The 19,734-nt window shown below is 36.3% G+C and overlaps 1 protein-coding gene across 1 annotated transcript in view; it reads right to left on the bottom strand.

The window, feature by feature from the left end:
* Nucleotides 1-19,734, bottom strand: part of GAK (cyclin G associated kinase) — a 123,977-nt gene that overhangs the window by 55,881 nt on the left and 48,362 nt on the right. The window contains exons 10-12 of the mRNA XM_044680615.1: nucleotides 14,493-14,604; nucleotides 10,545-10,668; nucleotides 103-152 (exon numbers count right to left, since the gene is read on the bottom strand). Coding sequence (XP_044536550.1) covers nucleotides 103-152; nucleotides 10,545-10,668; nucleotides 14,493-14,604 — 286 coding nt within the window. The remainder of the gene's footprint in view (nucleotides 1-102; nucleotides 153-10,544; nucleotides 10,669-14,492; nucleotides 14,605-19,734) is intronic.

Raw genomic sequence — 19,734 nt, 5'->3', positions numbered from 1 at the left:
ATATATATATATATATATATATATATATATATATATATAGGTAAAAGACTAGGGTAGTGAAAGTACTATCATATAATAACCATGAATCTTTGGTAAACATACCAGCAATTCTGGATGTGATGTAAGAAATATCCAAATCTCCTTTAGCATAACTGAAATTAAAACAGAAAAGGTTAACTAGTTATTTCATGAAATTTTATACTTGCGTTAAGATACAGCTTAAACTTGAGTTTTGTCATGTTGAAAGTCAAAAAAGTAAATCATGACATATATTGGATCCTAATTTTTTTTAAAGGTCAAGAGTCAGTATAGGACTGACTATATTAATCTTATCAATAAACATAAAAGAAATACTATGTAACCATGAGTGATAGGAGAAAATCCATGTTAACACAAGAAGAATCAGGAAATGTATCCAGGTAAATAGAGAAGGTTCAGCCTCATGAATGAAAGAGCTTAACTTATGCTAGTTTGGTTAGGTACAATTGCTTTTCAGAGGTTGCTTTTCAGAGAGGAAGTAATGAAGAAGAAAATACAGACAAGACTACAATGACAGATTAGTAGATAAAAGTCTTACCAAATGCTAAAAGTAGGAAGCTTACAGGAAGTATTGAATGGAATTGGAAGAAAAGAAAATAGTAGAAAGTCAAAAGATAAAGCATAGACCACAGCAGATAGCTTAGGGATAGTTCAAAGCATGGAAACAGCTAGAGTGAGAGTCTGACTAATTCATGTAAGTCTTGAGTTATGAGTATTCCTACCACTATCACTTTTCCAACTTTAGTGGGTCTGATTTAGCAAGAACCAATCAGAACCTGGTGGATCCTATTCAGGTTAAAGCCAGTAGTTACTATTGTATAAACCAAAGCACTAACTCCAATCTAAAAGATGAAAGGAATAGAATCTCGATGAAAAGAAATGGATTACTTTTACTATATGGTGAGGTTATTTCACAAAGAGAGCTAGGATTAACTCAAAGGTATAAATGATCCCTATTTCTTTTCTTTTTTTTTTTAATGATCAGCAAATCTCAGCATTAGGAGGAATCTTATAGTTAAAAGTCCACCAAAATCCCCAGATCTTTTCAAACAAGTTGCTAAAAAGTCATTTATCTTCCCACCTTGTATTTGTGAAGTGGATTTTTGGAATCCAAGGTTTTATCACTATTCAATTTCACCTTACTCAATTTGGCACCATGTTCCAAACAATCATGATGGTTTCGGATCATGATTCTGGTATATAGTGTGTTAACTAACCCATCCAGCACTATTTCCATTTGCAAATGTGATGAGCAAACTATGGACATTTTTTTCCAAGTCTAACAAAAATATTAAACAGAACAGGCCAAGAACAAATTCCTGGGGCATTTCACTTAAGATCTCTTTGAAAGCTGGCATAGAACTTCTAACAACTATTCTGTAGGTCCAGCCACTAACCCAACTCTGAATTTACCTACCTATATGACCATCAACCCCATATCTCTCCATTTCTTTCACAAGAATAGCATTAGAAACTTTATGTCCAATACACATTCCTGAACCCAGAGTATAGAAGTTTGTAGCCGGCTAGTGGCTGTCTCAAAGCTCTGATACTTAGCAAAGAGTAATGCATATATTATAAGCCTGAAACTCTGAGTAATGGGATATTCTAAATGCCACTTAACTCTTTCCTTTGAAGAGGGCAAGGCTAGTCTGAATCTGAACCAACATGGTCTCTGCGGTTACAGCAGCCTCCTGGTAAGTTAATGAAAAGCTAAAAAACTAACCAACTTCCTCCTAAGCTCCAGAATGCTGTACAGCTATAGGAAAGGGATATGGACAAAGTTTGTGATTCTCCAAATGAGGTTCTCTATTTGGGACAGAAAAATACTCAGTAGTGTAGAAATAGGAATAACTGAATAAAACTATTGTAAGGACAGATTTGCAAGAAGAGGGATTTTTATAATGTTTGGATTAGATGAGTGACAGAGCAACGGTTGAGCCTCAAGATCTAGAGAAGGCCACAAAAGGATTTCCTTGAGACAGTTGGACGCCCCAAAGACCTGTGTTGTTCCTCAATCAATCTGAGACCATTTGGGAAGAGTTCCAGGATACACCAGGACTCAGAGGGTCAATCAGGCCTTAGGCCAAACAAGAAGACTCTCAGCCTATCCTGTCTTACAACAGAGAACCCAGATAACAATATCAATCTGTATTTAGCTTAGGAATAAGATATGGGAAGGTGAATTCCCGGTCTCACTGTTTGGCTTGACCAGGAAGAAGGACCTTGATTTGGGTTAGATTAGGAGCCCCCATATCACCATTGCCCTTCTCCCAACTCCAACAATAATAATAAAACTTTGGAAAGCAGTCAGATTGAGAGATTCTTGGCAAAGGGATACAGAGGGAACAAGAGGAACAGGGAAGGCTGACAGCTCAGGCGCTGACTTTGTCTGACCAAAGTCCCCTCTTGTGCAGCTTGACCTGGCAAAGGGGTTTGACCTGAAGGGGAGTTCCCAGCCTGCCAAACCGGGGACCTAATAATATTATCCTCTGGAGAAACTCTTACCAGGTTACCACCACCCACCCATCTCTGTAATACATCTATATATAGAGAATATCCCTCACCCTCCCAGTAAGGGTGTGTAGGAGAGTGGCCCAGATAGACTCAATCATTCAAGTCTGTCGTCCCAGTAACAACCCAGGGACCTCTCCAAATATATCACTCTTACACTAACAATCTCAGACCATGTATATTTGAAGAAAAACATGAATGAAGGACACATGCTGACACTTAGAAGTGTTCTCAGATGGTGGCAACAGATAGAATGCTAAACTTGTAGTCTGAAAGACTTAAGTTCAAATATTACTAAGATATTTGCTATGCAATTCTGGGGCAAAATACTCTCTAAGCCTCAGTTTCCTCCTCTAAAATGAGAATAAAAAGCACCTTCCTTATAAGGTTGTTGTGAGGATCAAATGAGATAATATACATAATGTACTTTGCAGATTTTAAAAGGTTATATAAACAAAAATTACTGTTACCATTACCAATATATTATATATGGATTATAATTCCCACCTCTGCATTTATAAAAATATAATGGATAAGACATATAAAGATATGCCATATACAGCTGTCAGGCTGTCACAGTCTCATCCAGGAGGTAGGAAGGTTTTCTTAGGGGGCGTGGCACCTCTGAATGGCTCTCGAGAAGGGAGCATTACCCGGGTAGTCTAGTGACTTCTAGATGGTTTTTTTCTATTTGTAACTCTTCAGCTTACTCTACACCTCCACCAGAATGATCTAGATTCTTGGTGACATTTTTTAGACCCAAAAGATTTTCTTGAATTAGCTGCTATACTACTGTTAAAAAAAAAAAAAAAAAAGGCTATTTTCTTAGTGAAAAGTAATGTATCCTGAGTTGATCTGTGTGTTTGTCAACACCCTCCTCAGGGGGATTGTGTTATTGTCATAAAATTCCAGTTTTATAAAAGTTTTTCTTGCTTGAGAGTAATTTTAGGATATGAAACTTGCTACCTCCCAGAATCCAGGAAGCAAACTGCTTGGAGAAGGCGCCATGGAGATGCCTACGGAAACCTCACACTGCACTAAAAGATCCAGAATGAACTTTGGGATGTAGTGAAATTGAACTGTGGATGTTGGATGCATTTGTTTTGAATGTACACTTTTAAGCCAAAGGGGACTGCCCCCTGATTGGTGTTTTTGTCAATGCACCTAGCAATCACTGGTTTTGTTCACTTTCCCTTTTATCCCCCAATTATTGCAATATTATGTTTACATGATCCATTAGGGAGAGTAGTCTCCCAAAGGATCCCAGGGGGGATTGTGTAATTAGAATCTGTTACCCTAAAAAAACCCCTCCATTTCCTAGCATCCCACTCTCTTCCTGTTATGTGCTGATGCAGACAGGATATAAATTCTGCGGAGTTGCATCTCTCACTCTATTGTCTTCCTGTCACGGCTTTGGTGGAGTGGGCTTTTTGAGCAGATAGAAAAACTTAGTCACATGGATCTACTTTGTTAGATAATAAACTTCACAAAATATAATACTTGAAGTATTGGACATTAATTTAAATCCTACAGCAGAGATGAAGCAAACACGGACCTGGAAAGAAATAGAAGAGAGAGAAGGATGCAGGAGAATAAGGCACAAACTAATCATTAAGTGAAACACAAGGGGAAGTCACAGTCCACAATAAAAACAAAGAGCATCCTTGACAATAACGAATCCTAATCCTAGGAGAACTCCTCAAAGAAGACAAAAAAATACCATATCATAAGTGTGCTTATTCTGTCCACATTCCATGGTATTTCCAGGTTTCACACGTCCATGTACATTCAATAACAATTTGACTCAAATGGTAGCAATAAGAACAAATCTGTTCTTATATCTCATGGCATGGGAACATACCTGCTAAAGTTTTTCACCCTCACAGGTAGGGCATAAGGAATTTTTGATAAAGAATGATGTAATGAAAATGTGAGTGTGTACCTAAGATAATCATAAACTAAATATAGTTAGTTCAATTGGTTAGAGTACTGTTAAATAAAGCCAAGACATCACCGGCTTAATCCTCCCATGAGCCAATTAGCTTCAGAGATAAACCAAGTTCTTCATCAACAACTAGCTACAAACATGCAAAATGCAGATGGTAACAAAAGGGACAGAATGAGAATAGGAATGGCTTGGCACAAACCATCACCACTAGGAAATACTACCCTGCTCTAGTCGAACACATCTTCATATGATGGAGGTTAACATATAAAAGTTACCTATAAGTTATTAACCCCTTTCCATAATTAACTTTTCTTCATTCAAAACAGAAAAAATTTTAGCCAATAAGTTTTAAGCTAATAAATCAAACTGCCATTTTTCTTCAGATGAGGGCAATCCTGCCAATTCTTGTTTTCTTTCATGAAGCTGATTAGATGCAAGGAAGTTAAATAGGAGATAGGTTAAAAAAAAATAGTGAAGACTTTTAGAGAAAACTATCATCTAATACCCAGAAACATGCTGGGCAAGCATTAGTGACATTTCCAAAGAATTAATTATAAAAAGATGTCATGCTAACAGCTCTTTGCAATTAAAGAATAAGTCATGTTAAGATTTTTCACAGAATTAAACTTCTATCACTCAGACTAAGCTTAGGAAGAAAAAAGGAAAAAACTTACAAAGTACATAAAGCATTAAAGCACACACATCAATAACATAACAGCATGCATATTTTACCTGGGGCTGTAAACAGGTGATGTATAAAATGAATTTTTTAAATGCACAAAAGAAAAGACAATGAAAATGAGACAAAAAATTTTTGAAGGATGATGGTGATAACATGGACAACTGCAAAACTACAACCTGATTTTTGTTTCACAACTACTCTATGGAACATGTGAAGATAGAATTAACTCTCTGTCTATTTTTAGTTAATCAAATCAAGAACTTAAAGTACCCCTCTTTAGCATCTAGCTAACCATTAAGTAAAAGAGTTCACAAGTCACTTACTAGTTCACACCTTCAAAGGCCACAAGCACTGCCCACCCCCTCCCAGGCAGTGCTAAGCAAATTGGGAGGCTACAATTTGTTACTGTGAAGTGGGGGAGCTATAGGAAGTGATATGGAGAAAACTACTTTAAAAAGGCCAGCTTGAGCATTCTGACTCTCACTCTGCCACAGTGAGCCAGGCTGGAGGAAGACTCTTTGCTTCCTTGGTTTTGGAGAGACTCTTCCCTTGGATTCTGCGTTGATGAGTAGAGTTGAAGACTCCACCAGGACTTCTGGTTGAGGACTACTGGGAAATCCACATGGAGATCAAGACCTGGAGAAGCCCCTGCTGGGGGATGAGCTGGACTTCACCAGAACAGCACTTAGGGCTGGTAGGCTAGACCAGGCTTTGTTTCCTTCCTATATACTTCCCACTTTCACTGTCTCTACCTTGTTGCAAATAAAAGCTGCTAATAGTCATTTTGACTTAGGGGCTAATATTTTTTGAACACTTTTATAGCTCTCATATTGAGTCAAAACCTAAATTTAATTGTTACAGACAACACACACCAGACTCCAAGTTCATATGACCAATGTAATCTCTCCCCATCCCAAAAGACATCTTTACATATACTCTGATGTAAACTGCAAAGGAGTAACAAATTACTGCTGTTATGCCATATTACCCCCTAATGCTACCAGAACCCATTCTGAAAAGGAATAACTATAGGAAGTTGGGGAAAGGAAGTCTAAAAATGATCACTTCAGGTAAAAGGGTCAGTCAGATCAGAGAGCAACAGGAGCAACAGATGAAAATGTGTCACTTCTATTACCCTTCAGTTCCTTGGACCAAAGTCTGCCTTCACATGGCAGTGTCAGATCCAGGACATGAATATCAACAAGGGGAATCCCAGGCATCAAACTCCAACTTTGTAGAATAATGGAATGATCAATGTTTCAAAATAGCTTCTTTTTAAACCCTTTAGAAACATAAGAACCAAAATTCCATACCTTTCAAATAATCAATTTGCAGAGAAGATGAGTCATGTGAATTGCATTATACATTTGCCTCTAGAAATATTGCCAAGAAAAAATGCCAAGAAATTTACAAAGTATGGTAAAAAATCATTAATTCAGACTAACCTAGTGTTAGGCTAATCCAAATAAAGAATGTAATGGAATATGTAAAAAGGAATGAAATTTTATTTCTTTCTAGTATATGGAATGGATAATTTCTAATGACCGCAATGATTATTTGTATTACCACATGCCTCGATAGTTTACTATCTCAATATTTACCATTTTTCTCTATAATATTGCTACCCATATTAATTTGCCTAGCATAGGGTTTTTCCTATTTGGCAAAGAAGACAAAATTCATCCCAGGCTTTATGTAAAATACTATGACTTTCAAATAAAGAACAAATGAATTATCTTTGTATTTTATAACAGTACACCATACATTTTTATATATGAGAGAAGTGGGGAGGGAACAAATATGCCTGTCCATTGAAGAGTTAACAAAGCAATAACATTGTTCCAGTGTATCACATTCTGGAGTAAAAATCTGGCTATTCAAATGTATCCTTACTGCTGCTCTTTAACAACTATCAATGGAAAGGAACCAGCTTCTCTTAACCTATGAATATCTGGTTCCTCAGCCTTCACTCTTTTCTAAAGTCAAAGGGAAGAAATATTTTCAAAAAGAAGCCTAAAGCAAAAATAAATGAAAAAGTTTTCACTCAGAATTTTGATCAAATTAAACATACAAAACTTCTTCCTATTTTTTTATTTCTTAAATGTGACATAAAAGCTACTAGGTTTGGTTCCTTTCTTTCAAAAGATATATGTTTTGCCATTTTTGGAAAATTCTTCTCTGAAATTATATTTACTATATACTCCCAAGATGGGCACATTTTCATAAAGGGCATCAATCGACTGTAATGAAAAATGCCAAAATGACTCACTAATTTACATGCTCAGTAATGACTTTTAAGGTAGTATTTTTTTTTAAACACTAAATATTTTTTAAAAACACAAAAGCTAAATGTAAAGCAAAAAGAGCTTATAAAAGCCAATTATGTTTTCCTATCTTTTAATGTAATAACTAGTGAGTTTTCTGACAATGAAACATTGCTTACATTTTCATGTCAAGAACAACCTTTTTCATTATACCAAGGTATGTCTACTTTTCTATTTTAGTCACACACAAAAAAGAGCCATATTTTATTAGAAGAATAAAAGAGTCTGAACCCTAAGAGATGATACTTCTAAAGCTTTTTCCTATAAACTGTAAACAAAGCTTTTCTTCATTAACAAAAGCATAACAAAACTTCTAACAGGCAGCAAAATGTGTGAAAACAGTAGGTGAGTAGCAGCTAGGTGGCTCAGTGGATAGAGCCAGGCCTAGAGACAGGAGGTCCTAGGTATAAATCTGGTCTCATATACTCCTATCTGTATGACCCTGGGCAAGGCACTGAACCCCAATTGTCTAGCCCTTACCATTGTTAAACTGATACTCAGTATTGATGAAAAGAGGGAGAGAAAGGGGGAATAGGAGGAAGGCAAGAAGGAAACTATATGAGGCCAACTGATCCCCATTTTTATTCCCAAAGTCACCTGACAACTCGGTCATCTAGCCCAGTGCCTAGAAAGAAAGCCAACCAAGCCAGAGCTACATTGGGGAAAGGTCTAGAAAAAGGTCCACCAACAGTTTCTTGGTCCACTGAAATATGTAGACTCACAAATCAGGCTGGGCAGTTCCTTTCTTTCATTCAGCTTCTAGAAGAGGAATGATGGAAAGGAAAAAACACCGGGTTTGAAGTAAGGAGACTTAGGTTTGAATCCTGGTTCTGACACTTAGGAGATCAGCACTCTCATTCAGTCTCTTGGATGCTCTAAACCTAAGTTTCAACATTTGCAAAATTTGGATATTCATAATGATATAACTTGTAGGCATTGCAGGAAAAGTTCTAGGTCAAAAGTAAAAGGATATCATGACCTAGTATTACTGTCTAGGTGATAGGACAGTCAGTAATAATTTCCAGCTCTAAGGCATCACAAGACTTACAAAGTGCTTTTTTTTAACAACAATCCTGGTGAGGTCATGATGTGAATACTAGTATTCTCACTGGACAAGTGAAGAAACTTGGGCCTAAAGAGTTTATTTGATTTGCTCATGATCATAGAGCCCCTGAGTGTTAGAGGTAGAAATCAGAACCAGGTCCTCAGATTCTTTGGCCTCAACTTTCTGCACTACACTAGGCTGACTTTGCAGAGCCCCAATTCTAAGCAGCTCCTACTCTAGCTACTAAACGTTTGACTGCTCTCTAGTGCATAAGTTCAAGAGGAAAAAGGAAAATTAAAAAGTGGCAAAAGAAAAAGAAGGAAGAAGCACTTTAGATTTTAGATCTTCATAATCAACCATTATCCTCCAGTTGCTCCATTTCCCAGTACCCTCCCCTGCTAGCACATGTCCCCCTTTCTTCAAAACACATATAGACATTTGCCTCTAAAACTGCAAAAGATTAAGACGACTAGCTTGCAATGCCGATTCCATGTCAAAATATTGGGATGAAGAAATGACAAAGTTCTAGTGTATACTCTAAAATAATTTATGGAAACTGTGATGCTAATGTAGCAGAGAATGACTAGATCTTTTAAAAAAGAGAAAAAATAAAAATTTATGGCTGGAAAACCAATGTAAAAAAGCCACATAAAATGCATAACTCAAAACTATCTTGTCAAGAATGAGTCTTCTAATATAAGGCTAACCTATTCTCTCTTTATATAAGACGGGCCAAAGAACTCATGAAATAACAGAAAGTGAAAGAAATAACATCTCAATTTAAAGTTGGTCATTTAGCACTTAGCAGTGGCAAAAAAAAGTAACAATTATTCAATTATTGCATAGGACTTAGATTCTCTAACAACAAATCTTCTACAAACAACTTAAACCTCTATGTACAACAAAAAGATTTTCAAACACAAGTCAATGGTACAATTATAACAAGTATCATTTGATATTAGAAAATCTTAGTACAGTTAATGTAGAATGACCCTCAGAGGATCTTAATAGGTCTTATTGATTTATAATGTAAATACCTATTTATGGGGGCAGCTGGGTAGCTCAGTGGAGTGAGAGTCAGGCCTAGAGACAGGAGGTCCTAGGTTCAAACCCGGCCTCAGCCACTTCCCAGCTGTGTGACCCTGGGCAAGTCACTTGACCCCCCATTGCCCACCCTTACCAATCTTCCACCTATGAGACAATACACCGAAGTACAAGGGTTTAAAAAAAAAAACCTATTTAGTGGGTATATGGCTGATTCGAGAATCATGATAAAAAGGACTATCACAAGCCAGATGATAAGAGGCAAAGGAAGAGTATAAAGCAGTGGTTCCCAAACTTTTTTGGCCTACTGCCCCCTTTCCAGAAAAAAATATTACTTAGCCCCCTGGAAATTAATTTTTTTTAATTTTAATAGCAATTAATAGGAAAGATAAATGCACCTGTGGCCATCACCGCCCCCCTGGATCGCTGCAGCACCCACCAGGAGATGGTAGCGCCCACTTTGGGAATCATTGGTATAAAGGAAAAAGGTAATTTTCAGGACAGTATCAGCCCTTAGGCCCATGTCATTTTCAACAACCTTTGCAAATAGCTAAGTTTATAAATGAAACAAAGTATTAAGGGATAACTGTATCTTAAAAAAGGAGTGCTTGGATTTTAGGAAATCCAAATTAGTTTTTTTTTTAAAGTTACAACTTTCTTTTCACCAACTTCTAACTGAAATTTTACGATTTCCTTCAATTATCATGATTTTTTAAGCTTGATTCTAAGAAATCCTAAAAAAGAGTCTATCCATAGATTTCACCAGTCTGTCAAAGGGTTCCACAACATAATACACCTGCCCTAGAAGGTCAGAGTAAAATTCGAAATATGCTACAAACAGGCAAACATAAAAAAAGTCAGTATTCAAAGTTATTTTCATTAATTATCATCTTGTTTTTTAATTTAACCTAATTACCTTAATTTCAGTGGTTTTACTAGTATACTTACTTAGCAACAGACTGGATAACTTTGGAAGAAGTATCTTTGATGTTAGTAAAAAATCGTTCTGTTCCTCCTCTAAGTATGTCAAAGAAACCGCTATAGGACTGATCACACTCTGCAACAGTCATGCCTAAAAGTAAAGAAAATAAAACATATAATTATTAGAAGTACACTCCTATCTGAATGGAAAGGATAAAGGGAGCCAGGGAGCCAAGGAGAAAGCTAGGAGAATCAATGGCTAGCAGAGCACCTATCTCACTCTACATGATCCAAGAAATACTCAAGTAACCCACCTAATGAGCTCAATTATATCTCAACCTTTGTCTTTGCTCCTTTAAGACACTGCTAGAGATTACGAAGGGCCCTCATTTCAGTCTCCTCTCTTAAGGAAACCAGAGTCTTCTAGAACCCAATGCTGCCTATTTCCCAATTTGGGGCTCCAGAAAATTTTCAAAATGAATGCTTACATTTAAATATTGGCAACAATATCTAAATTCAAATTGTCAAACCTCACATGACAAGACTAGAAAGTGGAAAAAAGATTGTCAACAGCTAAAGTTTCCAAATTTTCTCTCGTTAGCAAGGAAATTAAATTAGCAACAAGTCTTTCTAAAAACTGAATTTTACCGGAAAGGTAGAAGCAGATAGCTTTAACAACATTTTGTCAATCCACTGAGTTCATGTACCAGTAAAGAGACTACTAACATGAGGCAGTTCTAATTGTGAGTACTCCTTCCAGATGCTAGTTCATCTACCTAAACATAGTTGAAAGAGATTTTTCTGTAAGGGAATGCTTTTCAACATCATTTAATTGCCTCAGAATGCTCATATATAAAACTCACAGAATCTCAAAGTTGGAAAAAAATTTATAGACACATCTGTTCAAATGACATCCCTCTACAGCATACTTGCCAAGTAAGACCTCAGGTGAGAAGACACTCACCACTTCCTCAGAGACTCATTCCAGTTGGTGTAGTTCTAACATTAAGGAAAGTTTTTGTTACAATCAAGCCTTACACCAATGGCACTGTGGCTTAAAAAGTATGAGAGGTGATGCATAAGCAAAGGTTGGACTAGAGAGAAAGAGCCAAGTCTGAATTCTAAGTCTCTGACTTTACTATCTGTGTGATTTTGGACAAGTCACTTTGCCTCTATAGAATTCAGTTTCCTGATGTATAAAATAATGATAAGGTGACCATTCTAAAGTTCTATGACTTGGTTTGGTGACTTTTATTCTACATTACCAAACATCTACATCAGCTTAGTCCTATTACAGTGCCCATTCTACTCATCAATTCAACACCATATTTTCTTATGTATACATTGTGATACGAGGCAAGTGGAAGGGGCTATCTTCAAGTTACATGGACTTGTATTCCTAGAATTAAGGAATTTAAGCATCTTTTCATGTGGTTACCTATAAATCATATATTTGTATACTTGAATAATCACTGAAGACTAATGTATATCATTAATCTTATAGAAATATAGCATTTCCTCCTAGATTCTAGATGTCAGATATATTTGATATAGTTATTTCAAACGTGTTTTCCTAAAGTTTCTTTTAATTTTAGAGAAAATATCTTTTGTTTTAGAATTTTTTGTTTTATTGATTATAATCAAATCCATCAATTTTGTCACTGATTTCTTAAAATTATTTTGTTAATGTAAATATTTCTTTATCTCCTTGGCAGAAACAATTTTTCCCTCTTTCTTCTACTTTTTTAACGATTAAAGAAAAAAAGATCTTTAATCCAATTAAAGTACACAATGGTCATGATAGATGGTGTCAGATATGCAACTACACCCATTTTTTGCTATAGAGACATTGTTTTTCCAATGGTTTTTATCAAATTGTAATTCTACTCCTCTGGGCCTTTTAATTAATTGAGGATTTATTAAACATTAATCTTTTGTATTTTCTGGAGTTTATTGCTGGATTCTCTATTCTATTCCATAATTATCTTGTAACAGTTGTTATTTTAAAATAATCACTGCTTTATACAAAACTGAGTTGTGAGCATGCTAGTCAATCTTTGTATTCTTTTTCATAACTTTTAACAATTCTATTTTTCATTCAATTTTTTGTAATTTTTTAGTTTTAAGAAGTAACCTACTTAGTGCTTTGCTGTATTAAATCTATAAATTAGCTCAGCAAATACTGCCATTTTAAATATTTGTTTGACTTAACCATGCACAAAAGAAATCCTTCCATTTCTTTAGTTTTTTATTTCTCACAAAATTATTTTGAAATGTCTTTGTATAGGTCTTTGCTCAGATATCTAATAGATGTCATTGTTATGATGAAGAGTATTTCTCTTTCTTTTTCTCTAGGTTCCTTGTAAATAAAAACAGATTTCTGTAGATGTCTTATATTCTACTACTTAAAGTAATGCATTACCTCTATCAATTTTTTTTAGAGGGGGAAGACGATTGGCATTTCAAAGTATATTCTAGCATTTGTAAAATTTTACATTCTTCATTACTAGTGTTTATTTTCTTTAATATAATTCATACCTTACTGCTATCATGAAGACTTCTAAAACTATATAAAATTGGAATAACAAGCATGAATTACTTCAGGTGTTTATTGCATATAAAATATTAGCTTGAGGTCTTGAACATATCCTTTTAATCATACTTTGGAAAGATTCTTTTATTACTATTTTATAACATAAATGAGTACCATATTTTATCAAAGGCATTCTCTGCATCTAGTGCCAAGTTTTTCTCTTACTAATAGGTTGTACACCAAGCATTTAATAAACTCTTACTATTTAACAAGCACTTAGCACAGTGCCAGGGATGCAAAGAAAAGGAAGCAATCAGTCCTTGCCCTCAAGAACTAATATTCTAAAGAAAACAACAAACACATAAGGGGAGGTGGAAAAGGGGAGAAAGGAAAGAAGTAACAAAGTGTGGACATAGTTGGGAAATAATGGGGAAGCATGGCTCTGAGCAAGATAAAGGGAAAGTTCACCTCATCCAAGAGGTAGAGTCTAAAGTTCTGGAGAAGGCTTGGGCGTAAGAGTAGGTAGGGATAATAGCAGGAATAGAGGCACTTATGGTGTACTGATGCTAGGAAAGATTTCATTCTCCTAGGTCATAGCCTAAAATAAAAATTCTAGAATAAGAAGCTAACAACATCTTAGTCCATGCAAAATAGTTCAAAAGGATACCATGTTCTTAATTCAGTCACTCATTCATCAAACACGAGGATATCCATCAATTGTGAGAATACCATGCTCTTAATTCAGTCCTTCACTCACCAAATATTTATAAAGTATCTCCTGTATACCAGGCACAAAATGAGATAGAAAGCTAAAGCAATCCTATCTTCATGGTACTTAACAATATGGAGGTAGGTAGTATAGTAAATAGGTACTAGAACTAGAGTTAGGAAGACTTGAGTTCAAGTCTGGTTTCCTGTACTCACCAGCTATTTGACCCTGGGCAAGTCATTTAACCTAGGTTTGATTTTTTTCCTAAACTGTAAAATGAGGATAGCAACACCTAACTCCCTGGGTTGTTGTAAGGAACAACTAAGACAACATTTGAAAATATTTAGCACAGGGCCAAGTATATAGTAGATACTACTAAAATGTTAACTATTATTATTATTATTATTAATTTGTAAAAAAAAAAAAAAGAATGTTATTAAAGTAAAAGTAAAGGTTTATTTTAATAAAGCCCTGTCCCGTTTAAAATTGAAAGGTTCTTTTACACCAAAATGATACTTTAAGCATCAGTGAAAAGGAATTTCTGATGGTCATCAGGGAAACCAACATCAAAATTAGAATGACCAACTATTACTCAAAGGAGTATCATTCAAAATGCTATGAAATCTAGTTTAATAAATAATTCCCTGCTCACAAAAATAATAGTCAGTATTCAGAACATGGTAGGAATATAAAGAAGGCAGTGTTAATATGGAGTGTTAATATGAACACATACCTGCACTATACACATTGCTGAGCTGCCCCACAGCTTTAGTGCCTTGTGGCACTGAATTGAGAGAACCTCTAGGCTGCATATTATTTCCATAACCGCCATTGTGTTCCAGAAGCTGTAAAGAGTCAATACTGTCATATTATTATCATCCCATACTTTCAAGGTTTTTTTCATTAATTTGATGCATTAACAAAATAAAACCAACAAAATCTGCTTATAGTTCATTTTCCCATACCATAAAGTTGGTATCACCAACACAGGAATGAATACCCTTAGCAAAGCTGACTATAAAGTTAATCCCTATAAAGTGAATCATTTGCCCACTCAAGCATTTTATAATCAAAAAGATATAAGCTCAGAGCAAAATGGGGCCCCCCATGAGAACGAGCTGGTAATTCTGGGAGCACAATTACCAGTAGCATCACCAAGATCTGCTAGTAATTAGCTGTTGCATCCTGACAGTGTACTGCTAGGCTGACAGGGAACTCAAGCTTAGTTTTCCTTTTAGAGCCCATTTCCATCCCATTGATCACTGGCCAAATACTAGACCTGCCAGACTCATAAGAATATTCTCCATTCTAGAACCCCAACTACATAAAGCTCCCATAAAACTTCATTTCTTATCAGCAACTCTACTTGACTTCCAAGGCACAAAAAATATCAGGATATCCCCAGGATAAACTTATCACCTGAAATCTCATCATCCTGAAGCTTGAGTCAGCTTTGATCCTCAACTCCACCTCAATACTTTCAATTGCTCTCCCTTCTGATAGAACTGGAGGGCAAAGCAATGAACTGCTCCCCTCACCCACACATCTTTTCAACTTCCTTTTGTGCACTGTCTTCCTCCATTAGATTAGAAACTCCTAGGGAAAAGAAACTTATCTTTCTTTTTTGTATCTCCAGGGGTTAGCAAAGTATCTGGCACATAGTAGGCATTTAATAAATGTCTTCTGTCTATTGACTTCCAAATTAAAGCAAAAATTATTTACAATCAAAGATAGGGCTCCAATTGATAAATGGGCAAGGGACATGAAGAGGCAATTTTTAGATAAAGAAATCAAAACTATCAATAAGCACATGAAAAAGGGTTCTAAAGCTCTTAAAGAGAAATGCAAATCAAAACAACTCTGAGGTATCACCTTACACCTAGCAGATTAGCTAACTTGACAGCAAAGGAAAATAATAAATATTGGAGGGGATATGGCAAAATTGGGATATTAATGCATTGCTGGTAGAGTTGTGAATTGGTCCAACCATTCTGGATGGCTATTTGAAACTATGCTTGAAGGACTTTAAAAGACTGTCTGCCTTTTGACCCAACCATACCACTATTGGGTTTGTACCCCAAAGAGATCATATGGGAGAAAGACTTGTACAAAAATGTTTATAGCCACGCTCTTTGTGGTGGCAAAAAATTGGAAAATGAGGGGATGCCCTTCAATTGGGGAATGGCTGAACAAATTGTGGTATGTGTTGGTAATGGAATACTATTGTGCTCAAAGGAATAATGAACTGGAGGAATTCCATGTGAACTGGAAAGACCTCCAGGAATTGATGCAGAGTGAAAGGAGCAGAACCAGGAGAACCATATACACAGAAACAGCTACACTGTGGTAAAATCAAATCTAATGGACTTCTGTACTAGCAGCAATGCCATGATCCAGGACAATTCTGAGGGACTTATGAGAAAGAAGGCTACCCACATTCAGAGGAAGAACTGTGGGAGTAGAAACACAGAAGAAAAACAACTGCTTGAACACATGGATTGATGGGGATATGATTGGGAATATAGACTCTAAACCAGTGATTCCCAAAGTGGGCGCCACCGCCCCCTGGTGGGTGCTACAGTGATCCAGGAGGACGGTAATGGCCACAAGTGCATTTATCTTTTATATTTATATTTATCTTCCTATTAATTGCTATTAACATTTTTTTAAAAATTTATTTCCAGGGGAGCTAAGTAATATTTTTTCTGGAAAGGGGGCGGTAGGCCAAAAAAGTTTGGGAACCACTGCTCTAAATGATCATTCTAGTGTAATATCAATAATATGGAAATATGACTTGATTAATGCTACATGTAAAACCCAGTGGAATTGTGCATGGCTATGGGGGTGGGGAATAGAGGGTAGGGAAAGAACATGAGCCATGTAACCATGGAAAAATATTCTAAATTAATTGAATAAAATTTTTCAAAAAAAAAAAAAAAAAGATAGGACTAGGTAGTAGTACCACACTTTCCAAGTTTACTTCACATAATCTAATATCATCTAAGTCCATTCCAGTCTTAATCTCAAGATTTCAAGTTAGGTATAAAGAAATCTGCCTATCAAACCTATTAACTAAAACTGTTGATTTAATTCACCATAAAAGAAAATCTATATAAGGTGTTATCATATAGATGAAACCCTTGCTTCGACTTAAAAGTGTTCTAATAATGGAAGTAACAACAGATGATAATGCTGCTACCTAAAAAAAACACCTTTCCTTGATAAACATGAAACATGATTCTCTCAAGTTCCCAAGTCTGGTAAGAAGAGTTTTTATGTACTAAAAATCATAAATAAGCAGGTCAAAATCATTTCCTTTATAATGAAAATTTTCATCATTAGTTTACATCATTATCCAGGTTTTTAATTAACTATCAAATTTTTTCAAAGGTATAATCCCAAAAGATATGAACAAGTAGTTTTCAGAAGAAAGAATCAAAGCTATCTATAGTCATGAAAAAATGTTCTAAATCACTACTGATCAGAGAAAGGCATAAATGAAAACAACTTTGAGTTACTACCTCATACACCTATCAGATTGGCCAATATGAAAGAAAAGGAAAATATGTCCAGTGTTAGAGGGGATATGGGAAAACTGGGACTCTGATGCACTGTTGCTGGAGTTGTGAACTGGTTCAACCATTCTGGAGAGTAATTTGGAACTAGGCCCAAAGGGCTATAAAACTTGACATACTCTCTGATCCAGAAATACCATTCGTAGGTTTGTACCAAAGAGGAGTGAGAGAAGGAGAGGTTCTATACGTACAAAACTATTTATTGTAGTTTTTTTCTGTGGTAGCAAAGAATTGGAAATTGCAGGGATTCTTATCAATTGGGGAAAAGTTGAACAAGTTGTGCCATATAACTGTGATGGGATATTATTGTGATATAAGAAATGATAGCAGTTTACTGGGGTTTCTATATGTGGAGGCTATATATTGTTTTTAATATCATGGAAACTACTTCACTATCATTGATATTTTACTGTATGCATTTAACAATATCATTCAGAAGAGGAGACCAAAGACTTTACCCAAGTGACAGAGGAGGCCAACGTTAAAAAAAAAAAAAGGGGAGAACCCCTAGATTAAATGATCTCTCCATACTCTCTTAATTCTGCCATTATAGGAGATCAGTCGTTTTATTAAGTCAGACAAGCAAAAAAAGAGATGAATGAAGAATAACTTCTAAAGAGAATCTGAATCTCAAGAGGAAGTGCAGTAAACTAAGACTTTCAAAAAGAAATGTTTCAGGGAATAATGCAGATACAGAGAGGCTGGGAACCAAGGGCAAAGACCTAACCCACAAAGTTCACTTTAAAACCACAGAGGCCCCCTGAATTCAAATGCAGGAAACAGCATAAAGAGATGGAAAAAGAATCAGAATCATCATGAACATCTGTAAATAACAGACATTCTGAGGGTTGAATACAGGGTCAAGAGTGAGAATACATGGTTTCTACAACTGACCTTTACATTAAGGACCAACTTTTTAAGGGCTTCAATTTCTTCACCTCATACAAGGGAAAAAGCACTGGCTCTGGAGACAGAAGGCAGGTATTTGGGTGTCAAGACCTGCTCAACAAATTACTTGTGTGTCAATGAATCAGGATGATAGAAATGATCCTGGGATTACAGGAGGGTCACATTGACAAGACTGACAAACAGACACACAGAGACTTCTTGCTGATCGGTGACAAAGTTTAATGATTTGGGGTACATACTTTATAGGGAAAGTGACGTAGGCTAAGGGATTAGGTAAGCCTTTTGCAGGGACAATGGTTAGTAATGATTTATAAGATAGAGACAATGGATATAGAATACCTCAGTGGTTCTAAACAGAGTTTTCTATAGGATAAGTCACAGGTAAACATGTAACCATCTAGTCCAGATTCTCAGGGAAATGTTTGCTTCAGTGAGTTTGTCTAGAACAGCCAGTTATTTACCAAATATGTCAGGGAAGGGAGGGAAGGGTGGAAAAGAGGGGTTTGGGGGCTTCATGTAAGAGTGATTCTGGCCAGACCATGGCTTTGATTTTACTGGGGCCTACTCTCAGTACTGGGGGCTACATTTGGGCCTTGGCTCCATCACTGCTGTGTGACCAAGATCACATCTCTGAATTCCTCTGGGCCTGTTTCCTCACCTATACAACAAAGGAGTTTGACTAAATGGCTTCTGCCATCCCTTTGAGCTCTAAGCCTATGAACCAATAAATCTTAAAGGAGGGTGTTTCTCATGGGAAAGGGGCTCTGAAAAACAAAGTGCTATAAAAATTCAGGATGTTGTTAATCAGTACCTGCCAGATCATATGCAGGTTCTCTCTACAACAGAGAGACATGCTATTTGCACTGAGGTTCCAACAAAATGGACACTTGGAGTTTAAGGAATATATTCTATTCATTGCTTCCAATGTTTTCATAAAGGCAGCTCACATCCCTCACCAGCAAACCTACCCAAAACACTGAGGTTCCAATCATGTGAGCTCCATAGGAAATTCTTAACAAACAAGCAAAGACAAGACTCAGGATCCAAAGCAATAATTTCCCGAAGCTGGCTGCCAAATCCAGTTTGACAGGGGTTCATCTGCTGGGATTATTCTTTCAGGGACAACCGTCGGTGTTGTTATAAAGCTTTCCTTCTCCTATCTTTCCCAGAGTGAGAGTATGTCCCCAGTGAATTAGAAAATAGAGGGGACAGCTAGGTGGCTCAGTGGATTGAGAGCCAGGCCTCAGAAAGGAGGTCATAGGTTCAAATCTGGCCTCAGATACTTCTACCTGTGTGACCCTGGGCAAGTCACTTGACCCCCATTGCCTAGCCTTTACCACTCTTCTACCCTGGAACCAATACACAGTATTGATTCCAAGATGGAAGGTAAGGGTTTAAAAAAAAAAAGAAAGAAAAGAAATTTGCCTGAGAGGCAATAGGGAGCTCTTTAATAATTTTGAGTAGAGGAGTGACCTACCCAGATCTATGCTA

Source organism: Gracilinanus agilis, chromosome 6 (assembly GCF_016433145.1).
Source record: "Gracilinanus agilis isolate LMUSP501 chromosome 6, AgileGrace, whole genome shotgun sequence".
NCBI classification, from domain to species: Eukaryota; Metazoa; Chordata; class Mammalia; order Didelphimorphia; family Didelphidae; genus Gracilinanus; species Gracilinanus agilis.
The sequence above is the reverse complement of the archived record's forward strand: the minus strand, read 5'-3'. Positions and strand labels throughout refer to the sequence as shown.